General features: G+C 42.5%; 1 protein-coding gene across 3 annotated transcripts in view; it reads right to left on the bottom strand.

The window, feature by feature from the left end:
- The window catches only part of LOC137438859 (plectin), a 230855-nt gene that overhangs the window by 28095 nt on the left and 187269 nt on the right, over positions 1 to 15491 (bottom strand). For 2 of the 3 annotated variants that reach the window (XM_068134291.2, XM_068134290.2), the window contains exons 26-33: positions 12442 to 12630; positions 12188 to 12313; positions 11383 to 11526; positions 11105 to 11287; positions 9556 to 9703; positions 8342 to 8514; positions 6795 to 6963; positions 1445 to 1596 (exon numbers count right to left, since the gene is read on the bottom strand). In XM_068134291.2, coding sequence (XP_067990392.2) covers positions 1445 to 1596; positions 6795 to 6963; positions 8342 to 8514; positions 9556 to 9703; positions 11105 to 11287; positions 11383 to 11526; positions 12188 to 12313; positions 12442 to 12630 — 1284 coding nt within the window. Of the gene's footprint in view, positions 1 to 1444; positions 1597 to 6794; positions 6964 to 8341; positions 8515 to 9555; positions 9704 to 11104; positions 11308 to 11382; positions 11527 to 12187; positions 12314 to 12441; positions 12631 to 15491 lie in introns of all 3 variants that reach the window. The other variant, XR_010986805.2, reaches the window with a different exon arrangement.

A 15491-nucleotide genomic window follows, 5' to 3' on the forward strand; every position in this document is an offset into this window, starting at 1 on the left:
CAACCACCATCTATTTTTGAGATCAGCATCGGCCAAAAGGTCAATATAGGCCAAATATCAACCACCTTTTTTCGAATTTCTAAAATCCTCAATTTTCATCCGATTGACTTGAAATTTTAATAGGATTTTCATATTAGTTAACTGAATTCAACCAACAACTATTTTTGAGATCAGCATAGGCCAAAAGGTCAACACAGGACAAAGGTCAACCACTTTTTTCAAATTTCTAAAATCCTCAATTTTCATCTGATTCACTTGAAATTTGAATGGGATTTTCATATCAGCTAACTAAATTCAACCACCAATTATTTGTGAGATCAAAAGGGTGCTCTACTGAGTACCATTCTGCTTTGTTCTCTTTTGCCAAGTGTTGCTCTATGAATGATTTTTCATCTGGTTGTTTGTTACCTGGCAAAAGTATTTCCCTAAGTATGTTGGTATGTAGCATCTGTTTGTCTTTCACACAATTTTTGTCCACAGTTTTGAAGCACTCATTCAGACATTTTTGGGGTATGCAGATGACCGGACAAGGACAGCACCGCACATTTTTGATCAGGATCCGGATCCACATACTACAACTTTTAGTGATTCTCCACCATAGAGAGATAGGGTCAAAAACGATATATAGCACGATATCATGAAAACTTATGGACGGATTCTGACGAAACTTGGTGGACAGTTTGGGTGTGTGATGAGGAAAAATTGATTCGATTTTGGTGAAGATCCCGATCCGGATACGAGAATTTTTCATTTCTCCAAGTGATTCTTCACCATTGAGAAATGGGGCCAAAAACGATATAGAGCATAAAGTTTCTAAAAGTTGTGGACGAGTTATGACAAAACTAGGTGGATGACTTGGGTAGGTGACAAGAACAAGTTAATTACATTTTCTTTCAGGTCCGAATCCAGATCCGGCCTATCAGTGGTATGCAAAACATAAACTGTTCAGCTTGGTGGAGGTATGCTCTCTACCGAGTACCGTTCTTGTTTGGTACTGTTTTATCGCATTTTTTAAATCGCAGAATCAGAATTGTAGAATAGAACAAAAGCTCTATGCATTTTAGGCCAATACATAGTGTTGTTAATTCCTCTGCAACAAATGATAGGAACACCAAACTGAGTTAAAGTTAGAAATATCATCTCGGGTGTCCGGGAAGGGAAAACGAATCACAAAGTGGAAATTGAGATCATTTAAAAAATAATGTAAGCACATAAGAGGAATCTTTAAAATGAGTGAATAACCAATTTATGATCAACAGCACACATACCTCTCTTGGAATGACGCTCATGCAAGTGCAAGGCTGCATGGGCATACACATATTGGCTTCCAAATGAAACACTGTATAAATAACTCAAACTTCAAATGCTCAACTGTGCAAAATGCTGCCTGTGTCCAAAGTCTTCACCTTGAGTACGCGGATTCATGTTACCCTAACGATCTTACCTCATCATCAATCTTATCGGCATCGGTTTGTGGTTGCCCTGGAGTGGGGGCAGAAGTCAAAGCCTCCACGAGCTCGTAGTAATCCACTAGGCCTCCACCCTTTTCAAACATCCATGCTATAGCAGTCGCTTCCACATCATTAATGCCAGTCTCTTTGGGGTTAGAGAAACAGGAACACAAAGGAAGAAACAGAATAAGAATTTAAACGTGCACACAAAGGACCAAAAGAAGCAACAAATGCATGTGTGTGTGCTTTCACGTACGCACACACACAAGCACACACACAAGCATATGTATGGCCATAAGTTATGTGCATGACGTTAGCATCACATTTAGGGTCAATGGTGCTCCTTTTGTTGTATGTGTATATATAGTATATATATATATGTATACTAGCGAGGTACCCATGCTACGCACGGGTGGGGAGCCGAAAGCAAACAAACAATGCGGAAACGGTGAATACTAAACTATGGAACCAATAAATTCCACATTACTGTGCCACCTTCAGTCACACATCAGACATGGACAGTAGGTTCGTGAAAGACCTAGGTAAAAAAACGGCGAATGGCAAACCATGAACCAATAAATTCCACATTCCTGTGCTACTTGTAGTCAAACATCGAGCATGGACAGCAGGTTCGTGAAGGACTTGCATGAAAAACGTAGCCGTTTTTGAAAAATGAAATGATGCCGATGAAAAACGTAAAAACGTCATTTCCTCATTCATTTGAACTCAATAGCTCTATTTAATTCCAAACAGTATAACTGAACTCCAATCACAAATTAAATAGCATTGATATTAAATAAACCGTTACCAACACTCGTGACACAAACAAATATTTAAATCTGTGCTGACATTAAATCCGGATATGGAGCAGTTCTGTCAGGTTGGAAATTCAAAATCATAATTGTATTCACTCAATTCCAAACAACAACATTCCAATCATAAATTTATATTACTAGCACCGGTACCCACCCTAAGGGCAGGGCTTCAATTGGGAGGCCCAAATAAAAAGGCAAAATATCAGAAATTGAAGGCTTTTTTATTTTAAACGATTCATATAAACATCCGTTGAATCATATCACACGCAAATCATAAAAATCTAAACAGTACATGGCGCCAATTTTGAAAAAAGATCGAATTCTGCAAAACGGAAGCGGCCGCTACACGTCTTTCTCAGTCGCACATTTATGTGTGAAGAGTGCGCGCCGAATCTGTAACACGGAAGCGGCCGCGACACCTGTTTCTCAGTCGCTTTGCACACGCTGCCGTGTTACTTCGGAGCCGCACGTTTATATAGGAAGAGTTCGTCAGGAGTCTATCTACTCTCTCCTGGTACGTAGAATTTCAACAAAAGCCACATCACTGTTCATATCGGTAAATATTATTCCATCGTGTTTGGAAAAACTGGAAACTTGGAAAAATTGGATAAACAATATGGCCTATTTTACTCCAGGGGTTCCTAGGATTACCCACCCAAAATATCGTTGCGATTTGTTCAGCCGTTTTTGCGGTACCTTCGAACGGACAGACAGACGGACATTTGGTGAAATCTAGTAAGATAACAAAATACTGTGTTAAGTGTTATATATATATATATGCAAGTGGGGTTGTATGCAAGTGGGGTTGTATCCAATAACCTCGCTTTGATACATGTATATACATACGCATACCACTGCCTTGTGGTCATGCTTTTTTCACCAAGGCTAAGGGTACCACCTGTGATAGAAATGTAGCTCACCACTGTCTTTTGATGAGGCGTTTTTTGCCCATTGCCAAGCGTACCATCCCAGATAGAAAAGTGGCACATCACTACCTTGGAGGTGGGCTTTTTAGATGACGGCTAATGCTCCACCCGGAAAGAAGTGGTTATAACGTCAGGAATGACATCCGACCGTAAAACCTTGCTCATTGCTTCAATCTTTATCTTTTTATGATAGCCGTAATGAATGGGCAGGGTGCAACCATTAGTATGCCGTGGGTACTCCACCTGCTGGCATCAACCAGAAGGGTGGACAAACCAGGTGAAACTGACTTGATCATCATAGTAATCACAATGAATGCAAACAGCCCCGGATGCTGTTCGTATGCCGCTGGTACATAGGGAAAATAAGGTATTATAAGGTAGTGCTGAGAGTTGGTACAGATAATGTGGGGACAATGAGTGGGACAAGTCGGGAAGTGGTAGAAATGTTAAGAAAAAGAAAGGTACATATACGTATATGGTGTCGGCAGGAGATGAGATGGAGAGGTCAAGATGCAAGGACAATTGGCACAGGACATGAAAAGTACAAGTTATTTGGTCAGGAGGGGCATAAGCTAAAGGGAGGTTGGTGTGCTAATTGCAGGAAAGTTTATCCAGAAAGTTTTGGAAGTGTTGAGATACAGCTGTAGAATCACCAAATTGAAGCTGATAGTAGGAGAAAAGTTGATGAATGTAATGTAAGCTTATGTACCACAAGTAAACCTATGTGAAGAGGAGAGAATTAATTTTTGGGAAGAATTTGAGGATGTGGAGCATGTTTGTTTTTGGGAAGTAAATGCAAGATATGGATTTAAATGGATACTAGGAGAGAGGATAGGTGGTTTTGAGGGAGTGCATAGGCATTTTGGGTATGTAGAAAGAAATACAACAGGTGTATGTATCTACTATAATAAATAGAGGTTGTGTGGCTACAGCCATGTCAGCAATATTCACTCATCGATTAGTCGCAGCACTGACCAATTGGGTGTGCCATTTCTCCCATCACTCGTTGACTTATCGCAACGCTGACCAATTGGGTGACCATTTTCCCAGGATCGTTATTCATGCCTATTGTTATCACGTCTATTCACATCAGCAAAAAACGGTCCATCTAGCTGGTGTGGCAAATCACATGCTTTCCTCACCTCATGTTACCTCACCTTTAACATCGGTGATTACGGCATCTTTATCACATGCCTTTCTCACATCGTGACTCATGATGGTGATTATGATACTAACTAGAACTGCCACTTTATACTGTAACTGCTGGCAGTGATGACCGTTTCCTCCGTCTACCCGCTTTGATAGAACCCCGCTTTGATAGAACCCCACTTTGATACAACCCCGCTTTGATAGAACCCCATTTTGATACAACCCCGCTTTGATAGAACCCCATTTTGATACAACCCCGCTTTGATAGAGCCCCATTTTCCGACAACCTCGCTTTGATACAACCCCGCTTTGATACAACCCCGCTTTGATACAACCCCGCTTTGATACAACCCCGCTTTGATACAACCCCGCTTTGATACAACCCCGCTTTGATACAACCCCGCTTTGATACAACCCCGCTTTGATACAACCCCGCTTTGATACAACCCCGCTTTGATACAACCCCGCTTTGATACAACCCCGCTTTGATACAACCCCGCTTTGATACAACCCCGCTTTGATACAACCCCGCTTTGATACAACCCCGCTTTGATACAACCCCGCTTTGATACAACCCTGCTTTGATACAACCCCGCTTTGATACAATCTTGCTTTGATACAACCCCGCTTTGATACAACCCCGCTTTGATACAACCCCGCTTTGATACAACCCCGCTTTGATACAACCCCGCTTTGATACAACCCCGCTTTGATACAACCCCGCTTTGATTCAATCCCGCTTTGATACAACCCCGCTTTGATACAATCCCGCTTTGATACAACCCCGCTTTGATACAACCCCGCTTTGATACAACCCCGCTTTGATACAACCCCGCTTTGATACAACCCCGCTTTGATACAACCCTGCTTTGATACAAGCCCACTTTGATACAACCCCGCTTTGATCCAACCCTGCTTTGATACAAGCCCACTTTGATCCAACCCTGCTTTGATACAAGCCCACTTTGATCCAACCCTGCTTTGATACAAGCCCACTTTGATACAACCCGCTTTGATCCAACCCTGCTTTGATCCAACCCCGCTTTGATCCAACCCTGCTTTGATACAAGCCCACTTTGATACAACCCGCTTTGATACAACCCCGCTTTGATACAACCCTGCTTTGATACAACCCTGCTTTGATACAAGCCCACTTTGATACAACCCGCTTTGATACAACCCCGCTTTGATACAACCCCGCTTTGATACAACCCCGCTTTGATACAACCCCGCTTTGATACAACCCCGCTTTGATACAACCCTGCTTTGATACAAGCCCACTTTGATACAACCCTGCTTTGATACAACCCTGCTTTGATACAACCCTGCTTTGATACAACCCTTCTTTGATACAACCCTGCTTTGATACAACCCTGCTTTGATACAACCCAACTTTGATACAACCCTGCTTTGATACAACCCTGCTTTGATACAACCCTTCTTTGATACAACCCTGCTTTGATACAACCCTGCTTTGATACAACCCAACTTTGATACAACCCTGCTTTGATACAACCCCACTTTCATCGGATACGCTTTGATAGAACCCCACTTTCATCGGATACGCTTTGATACAACCCCACTTTCATCGGATACGCTTTGATACAACCCCGCTTTCATCAGACACGCTTTGATACAACCCCGCTTTGATACAACCCCGCTTTGATTCAACCCCTCTTTGATACAACCCCGCTTTGATACAACCCCGCTTTCATCGGACACGCTTTGATACAACCCCGCTTTGATACAACCCCGCTTTGATTCAACCCCTCTTTGATACAAGCCCACTTTCACACAACCCCGCTTTCATCATAATTAAAGATACACTGAAAAGTCACATGGCTGGAGAAGATAAAATGTAGAGTTTCTTCTTCTTCACACAATAACAACTTCTACCTTCCAGACCGTACAACCAATCATGTGGACATTTTAAACACTTATTCCCCTTTATGACAGCTACATTACGTTAACGTTTCATGTCAATCAATGCAGCGGTCCAAGAGATAGTAGGTTTTTAAGATTTTCAATCAATTATTTATTGCTGCCAAACCATGTAAGTTGTCGCAAATTCCAAAAGATAATTTGAGCTTCCCGACATGGGTAACATATGTGTAAAGTTTTCACTCGATATCTTCAAAAATGAGGGAGGAGATAGGTTTTAAAGTTTATGCTTGAAAGCGTCATAACTACTAAACCATGTGACCTAAGACGTCATGGTCGCTGAACTTTTTGTTTGTCATGGGTATGCGATCATACATGCAAAGTTTGGGCTTTGCATCTCTTCAGCTGTTTTGGAGAAAATGGGGTTTTAGTGGTTTTTAAGGCTTTTCTCTTAAAACAATATGGCGGCACATTGTTTCAAAAGTGGATAGAGGTTATGAGATCCTTGAATTGTGAGGCCAGAAATACTCAAACGGTAGACACAAGATCTTTTAAGTTATGTCAAAACTGACTGGAGTCAAGCAGGGCCTGAATAAAGTCTTGGCGATGGATGAGGCCATCCTGGTCCTTGTCAAGACGGCAGAAGTAGTCAAGTACTCGGAGACGACTATGGCCTGCCCACTGTAGGCAACGCCAGCCCCATGTTGTGAAGAAGTCTGCGTTGTCTTTCTTGTCTTCCTTCTGCAAAAAAGCATGGTAATGAACAACGTATTTTTTACTCGTGAAAATGTAAATTAAGGATACATTAAGAGGGTCATTTTGTTTAAATGAAAGGAAGTAGTGCTCGTATATGGCTGATATGGCTGATTTTATTATATTTGGCGTTTCGCATTCAGTTTTGGTTGCCTAATATGTGAATGGTGTAATTGGACTCAGCCTTAACCATACTGTGGCGAAAATGATGAAGAAGAAGAGCATTCGTAGGCGTGAAGCTTTGTGCTTAATTATGGGTGAACGCTCGGTGTGTGAGAGAGGAGCAGTTTATTACCTGCTGAATGAGTTATACTGAGATGTGCTCTGGTTCTTCTTGGTAAGACAAGACTGTGATTGATGACTAAAAAAAAAAAAAAACCACCTTTAGAGGCCATGTTTTCCCCGCAAAGCGGGGGTTGGCCTTTTTCGGGAACCGTGGTTGTTGTTGTTTTTCGGTCCCCTTTTTGAAGCAATGTTTTACGGCCGGATGCCCTTCCTGACGCCAACCCTTTTTGCCGCCTTTAACGACAAACAGGGAATTACCAGTGAAATGGTACTCAACTGTGATTGATGACTGATGCTTTATAATGTTTTCATTTGCTTTGTAGGACTAACGAGATTATTGCCTTTTTGTGTAGGATGCAAAGATCGATTTCAATAAAGCCTCATTTCTTGAAGTGAGGTCTTGAAGCTTTTTAATTACACATGCTGTCAATAATACCAAACACACTGGAAATGTCAGTGATAGTGTGGAGCATACCTCCGCCAGGCTCAACAGTTTAAGTTTTGTATCCACTGATGGGCCCAATCTGGATCCGGACCTGAACCAAAATCGAATCGGCTTGTTCTTGTCAACTACCCAACTCATCCACCAAGTTTTGTTTGAAATATCATGCTATACGGTATATGGTTTTGGCCCTATCTTTCGATGGTGAAGAATTACTTGAAAAATAAAAATTCGTATCCGCATTTTCGGATTTTCACCAAAATATAATTCGTTCGTCCTTGTCACACACCCAACCGAATCCGTCCATAACTTTTTGAGTCTCAATGGTGAAGAATCACTTTATAAAAATGTAGTATCTGGATCTGGAACCAAATCTTCACCAAAATATAACCAATTTGTTCTGGTCACACACCTAACCTGTTCACCAAATTTTGGCTGAATCCATCCATAACCTTTTGAAATATGCTGCTCACAGACAGACAAACAGACAGGGGTCTGGCATAACCTTTGTCCACCTTCGGTGATGGAGGTAATAAATTATGAAGAACCCACAATGAGGAGAAAGATAAAAATGTAACATTCTTGAAAAGAAATGCTGTGTGAATTTTTAGTAAGAGGCAAAATCTTCCCAATATTTACTTTCTGCTGCGGGTTCTCCTGTGTTTCACGCAAACGACCCTCTCGGTCTAAAACCGCCAGCCAAACGCGCTGCCACAGAGTCAACAAAGGCTGAAGTTGTGGGGAAGAGCCCCCCATTGGTAGGAGAGGAGATGATTGGTTGGACATCTGACTCCCTGGAGAAGAACTTGAACCTATGTTGTCAGAGCACAAACACCAGACAAGGGGAACAAATAAAAAAAAACATAGGGGCAATACCCCTTGTGCTCACCTGGTAGAATAAACAGTATACTGCACTCACCAAGGGTATTTTAAACCAATTTCAGTGGTTGCTAAAAGACAGGGCAGCATGTAGAATCATACTCACATAATTATAAGAGTTTAAACAAAAAAAGAAAAAATCCCTATTTTGGGGGGCAACCCCTCCTCCCCCAACCCCATATACCTCCTAAGTCCCCAATTTTTCGAATGCCTTGAACAAACATTGGTACATCATAGGTGATTAAGGTTGTGGTGAAGTTTCATCAAAATCACATGTGTAGTTTCTGAGAAGAAAGCAAATACCACTTTTGGGGGGCACCCCCCCTCCGTAGACCACTAAAGGGGCAGATTTTTTTTAAATGTCGTGAACATACTTTGGTACATCACGGGTGGTGAAGGTTGTGGTCAAGTTTCATCAAAATCGTTTGTGTATTTTCAAAAAAGAAAGCAAAGAAAGCAAATACCTATTTTGGGGGGAAACCCCCGAGGAGACCCCCAAAGGGCAGATTTTTTTTAATGCCGTGAGCAAACATTGGTACAGCATGGGTGATGAAGGTTGTGGTCAAGTTTCATCAAAATCGTGTGTGTAGTTTCAAAAAAGAAAGCAAATTCCAATTTTGGGGGGTCAAACCTGGATCCACTTTGACCCCCGGTAGACCCCCTTAGACCTCGATTTTTTTAATGCCATGAACAAACTTTAGTCAAAACACAACAAATATAATTTGTGCCAAATTTGGTCACAAGTCCATCAGCGATTTCGGAGAAGAAGTTTCAAGTGTTTACGGACTGACGGACTCGTGGACAGACAGACGGACAACGCGCCATCGCATAAGCTCCCCTGTACTTCGTTCCAGGTGAGCTGATAATATAGAGGTGACATGGTAATCAGAGTGATGTGTAATTATTCCATTTGTCAAAATTAGCTTTTTCCAATTTTCTCAGTGTTCCGTAAGAGAACAGGCAGTCAGACTCACGGAAATCTGGGTGGGTTGAAGGAGTCGACGGAGACAAGGTTGATGAAGATGAACTTGGAGACAAAGTATCCGACAGTGCACGGCGACGGTAGAGCCTCACAAGGCGATCGACCTCAGGCTGCAGTGCAGTCATTTCAGCCACGAGATCCTAGAGAACAAGCAGAATGTGGTCACCACGAGTCAGGGTGAAGATATGAATGAACCCTTCAAAGAAATTCTCTTTTCAAAGTTCTCTCAACAGAGATTATTTCGATATTGATTGTGGTGTATCTATGTATGGTTCAGAAAATATTGCATACCCATAAAAGTTGAATGACATCAAATTTAAATTGCATTTTATCAATCGTTTTAAGTTGCAGGATTACCAATGTGAGCCTCTGGTTGCATCATTCCCGAGGTGTGTCTGCGCAGCTGATGTATGCGAGGGCAGAAATTTGGAATTCAGCTAGGGTGCCAGCAACAATCGTCAACTCTTTGCAAAACTAGATGGTATTCATAGAATACTTACCCTGCGCAGTCAACTTGTTGCTAGCCAACTCTTCTGTTTTTGAACATTTTTTTTGATCCAATATGGCTGCCAGACCACGTGAGCGATGACATCATAAATTTATATTCTCTAATATGATTGTTGCATAGATCACGCTCAATACATTTCAAACTGATCAGACTAAGCGTTGTTCCTGTCGAATTATGACGTCATAATTATGGCACCAATGACGTCATTGTTAACAACACCTATTCCCCACATGGAGTTCTTTACAATGAGCCATGTTGAAATTTTTTCCATGCAGCGGTTTTGGAGATATAGAGGTGCACCATTTTTTGTTTTTTCCAAGATGGCGCTTGTACCACATGACCTATGACGTCATGATTTATCATTAAAATATTCGAAAGGAGGAGGCGCTCCTATGGTGAAAATTTCGTGCCCATCAGACCAACAGTTGCTGAAAATTTTAAAATAATGATCGGATAAGTGTTGGACTTGTCAAATTATGACGTCATAACGAAGGCACTGATGACATGATCATTCAAATATCTTATTCCCCGTGGGGAGTCGGTGACAATGAGGCAGGTCTCAATTTTTCAATGGAGTGGTTTCAGAGATATGGAGGTGCGACGTTTTTCCAAGATGGCGCCTGTACCACGTGACCTATGACGTCATAATAAGCATTAAAATATTCTACAGGAGGAGGCCCTCCTATGGTGAAAATTTCATGTCAATCGGACCAACGGTTGCCGAGAAAATGAATTTTTAAAATGCAGACACGGCACACATACGCAACTGAATGCTTAACCCCGTATTTCGCTTCGCGAGTGCAGGGTAATAAACTGTGGGATCCTTCATGTCCAACAGGTAATGCCAGCAGACAGGTTCCCAGCTGAAGGTCCATCAAAGACAGGATGCTCGGCACCAACCCAACAAGATATAATCGGATCAAGAATCAAATGCTGACTAGAGAGCTTAAAGGCAAGTTTGCTACATCTGCACGATCCTGTTGGACTGTAGTAGTATTAGGTGTGCATTTGTCATGACAACTTTAAGTCATACTTGGTGCCTTGCAAGACATTCCTCGGTTACTTCCGCTTTCTCTGGCTCTATTTCCTCTTCCGCCATCATGTCCTGCGTGCTGGCGAGCCACGACACGAGCTCTTCCGCTCGGCGCGTGTCCTTCTCCAGGGCAATGCGACTCGCCGCCATGCGTGTTTGAACCCCATTTGCACAGGCTTGCACCTACGCGCACATAAGAAGTGCTGACAATTATGGTCATAAACACTGTCTGTAAGGAATCTATTCCTCACATGGAAATCCATACCATAATACCGTACCTCATCGAATCGGGCATGGATTATTCTAGCCCACCGGAGGACGATGGCAGCACCACCAGGAGGACAAACGTGCAAAATAGCTTCCGCCATGCTCTCACATTCAGCCAAAATAGAATGCTGGCTCTCCAGCTTCTGCATCCAGTCCTGCAAGAAGTAACACAAGGGCCGTCACGATACAAAAAGGCTCGTTCCTGAAAACTCTGGGTGTAAGAACAGGTAAGAGAGTTGAGTTTAAGGTACAGGTATTTCTAAATAATCAGCAGATTTTAAGGCTGACTTGTGAAAAGAAGGAATTTTTGCCTCATTCAAGATGGCGGTATAGGATGCCAACCATCTGTAATTTCCCAGCATGCCATTTGCAATGTAGTCTCGCTCCTACCTTTAAACAGACAAGGCCCAGGCTTACAGTGTTCGTTTGTATCATATAGGTTGTTTTGGAAAACCCTCTCATCGCATTTCTCCTCCTACTGGAAATCATTTTCCTTCCACTAATCGTCTTTCCTCTTGTGACCCTTCACCCATACAGTCGTCAACTCTTGCCCATCCTCCTCCGCTCTCTACCCCAAGCACACCACCCACCAACCACTATTTTTCCTTCATACCCGTCTCTTCCTGTTTGGTAGTCCAACATCAGGGATCACTGTGGTAATCTCACTGATATTTCCTGTCCCATTCAATTAGGCCCTTGCGGTCAATCATTGGCTTATGAACCAATGTTACCACAATAAGTTATTCCATTTCAAGCATCGATGCTATTCTCAAAGAACGTAAAAAAGAACATTGACTATTGCGATACAGTGCTTACAGTGAGGTGTTTGGAGACATTCTGGAAGGATCCTTCATCACCAGAAACATCGAGGGCTTTCAGTGCTTGTTCAGCATCCAAGCACCAAACCAGATGATCTTGGGCTGCATTTTGAAAAGTTTTGGCCTAATGTCGGGCAAATGGAAGAACAAAACTTACATTTTTCATGACCAAGTTACAACACAAAGGAGCAACAAAGCCAGTGTTTTCTAGAGCCGCAGGGGCAATGCTTCGGCATTTCAAGAATGTCAGACCTTTTGCCGCTCATCGTGGATGCTGACAAGATATGAACAACTCAGGTCTTTTGCGGTCACAAGGCGAGACTTGACCTCGTTTGCTCGTGGCTCTGCCCAAGACGAGTTCACCAATGCTGATAGATCACTCGCCAAACAGCAAAGTTGCTCTGTCACGCCATGTCGTTGCGTTAGCTCCTGATGAATGGACTGATGGGGGAAAAGATACACAATGCAAGGGATCTGATAAAAAGGGACTCATATATTCACTAAATTAAAGTTTATTGAAAAGGTAACTGCAAGAAAATAGGGTGACTGATAATTAAATAAATAGATAAATAAATAAATAGTGTGCAAAATAAACTAAAATAGCTCAAATCCCCAATGAATATGCATATATTTATTACCTCCACCACCAAAGTGGATGGGCAAGCAGGAGCACCAGCCCAGAGAGGGGAGTCATATGCCATGCAGATCCATATGAAAGCTCAATCCACTGTGATGAGCTCGGTGCAGCTCAGGAATGCCTTCCCAGCTAACACAACACCGTTGGGCCAACGTTCGCCCAACGGTGTTGTGTTGGCTGGGTGAGCACGACGGAGAATACTGAAACAGTTACAAGCCACTAGCTTGATGATATGATCTTCCCATGACAGGTTATGACAGTGTGGCCAAGAAGTCCCAGGTGCTCCACCTCTTTCAGTGGTATCCAGAGAAGTTGATTGGATCATTTCATTGCCAAAGGTGGATGGAGGTTAGCTTTTCACCCTTGTCTGTCTGTCTGTGTGCAGGATATCTCAAAAGGTTGTGGACGGATTCAGACGAAACTTGGTGGACATGCTGGGTATGTTACAAGGACGAATTGATTCGATTTTCATAAAAACCCGGATCCGGAAGCCATATTTTTAAGTGAATCTTCACCATTGAGAGATTGGGCCAACAACTATATATAGCACGATACTTCAAAAAGTTTTGGACGAGTTATGACAAAATTAGGTGGACGAGTTGGGTGTGTGACAATAACAATCCGATTCGATTTTGGTTAAGATCTGGATCCCGCCTATCAGTGGGATACAAATGTAGACTGTTCAGCCTGATTGAGGTATGCACTCCTTCCAGTGCTATTCTAGTTCACATTGTTTTGTTATAGATCCAACCACACAACAATGTATGTACTTTGAGTTGGAAGTTTAGGTAAATAGATCAAAACCAACGATGGTTAAACTAGAGAAATGTATTACAAGAGAGCTGTTTTTTAGACAAAAGTTGAGGCTCATGGAAGTGACAAATGGCAAATGGCAGAAGGTTCACAAACTACCAATATGGAGAGAAATGAATGCAGGTGGGCAATCAGTCTGGACATTGAGGGGGAGGAAAGATTAGGGTTTCTCGAGGAATACTTGTGACCTGGGTTGGTTCGGGAAGGACAGAAGTAGGAAATGGTAGGAGGAAGGAGGCCAGATGTGAGCTTGTACAAAATAGAGATTCCACCATCTTCCCAACGGTGAGAGAGTGGCAGTCTTTAGGAGCCTGCCTCCTGTCTGAGATACTAATGGTGTGTAAGGCCTTGGTTTTGACCACCTCGAGAGGAGCAATGTGGGAAGCAGGCGCACCAGCCCAGGGAGGGGAGTCATATGCCATGCAGATCCATATGAAAGCTCAATCCACTGTGATGAGCTCGGTGCAGCTCAGGAATGCCTTCCGAACTAACACGACACCGTTGGGCCAACGTTGGCCCAACGGTGTTGTGTTAGCTGGGTTAGCACGACGGAGAATACTGAAACAGTTACAAGCCACTAGCTTGATGATATGATCTTCCCATCGCAGGTTATGACACATTTCCAGTGTGGCCAAGGAGTCCCAGGTACTCCACCTCTTTCAGTGGTATCCAGAGAAGTTGATTGGATCACTTGATTGCCAATCTTTGTTAAGAAACAGTGTGAGAGCATTTGACTTGCCAGCATTTAACATCACATTCAAATTTTTTTTTTAGGCAAACTTATGAGATTTATGGGATTAATCAATCTTAACAAAGATTGGCAAAGAATAATTTTAGATTTATGGGAAAGGACGCCATTAAAGGCCACCTGCTGTTTCCACTTATAGAGGAAACCAGAAAATTACTTGAGCAAAGGATCTTGCGTACCAAAGGAAGACAAATTTTCTGTATCCTTATGTTATCTAGGCACAAGACTTAATTAAACAGGTCTGGTGTCAGGTTTATAAATGGCCACAGGCCTGTAAGGATCCCTGGGGTAATGTTCACAGGACACAGGTCTCCAGAGAATACTTTGGTAATAAAGAAAGGATGAATGAAATTATGAATGAATATCAACAATGAAGGGCGAAAGACATATTGTAATATCTGTTGCTCCACATATCACCGTGGCACAGCAACATGATTGTGTTTTCACGACCAATCGTCTGTGGCAGGTAGTTGTGTGTGACAAGTCAAAGAAAAATGGTTGACAAGAAGGCGCCACTCCAAATGTACCTGCAACGAAGGAAACGGTCTCTATTAACCATTAGGGTTTGCCTTAATAATGGAGGTTCACCAGCATGAAACTCTCTAATCTGGGCAGAGGCATACCTGTTCATGAAGCCGCTCATCACTGGCAGTAAAGCTAATGAGATTAACGTTTGCCTCAAATCTTCACATCTTTGGAAGCATATAAAAACTCTTTGTCTGACAACAAACAGGTGATCCTTCTTTTGAGATGATCACGACACAGGTCAATTTGCAACGCTGCGGTTGCGGATTGGAGATGGCCAGGTGCCTCATGTTAGTGACAGATATTTCATCAGCATACCACAGTTAGAAAAGAAAAAAAATCAGGGGCCATGATATCTTCAGCCAAAGATCTCCAGTCGAGGGTGTACCAAAACATACTACAACACGACGAAGATATGGAATGGCTGTACGAGCGTGCAATCCTTGCTCCACACAACAAATCAGTAAAAACAATAATCTGGGAACTTGTACAAAGCTTCACAGGGGAGGCCACTTCATACAAATCAGTGGATGGCGATGAATCAGTTACATACCCCAGAGTTCCTGAACAGTCTGGAAC

The sequence above is a fragment of the Myxine glutinosa genome, chromosome 13 (genome assembly GCF_964187855.1).
Source record: "Myxine glutinosa chromosome 13, kmMyxGlut1.1, whole genome shotgun sequence".
Classification (NCBI taxonomy): domain Eukaryota; kingdom Metazoa; phylum Chordata; class Myxini; order Myxiniformes; family Myxinidae; genus Myxine; species Myxine glutinosa.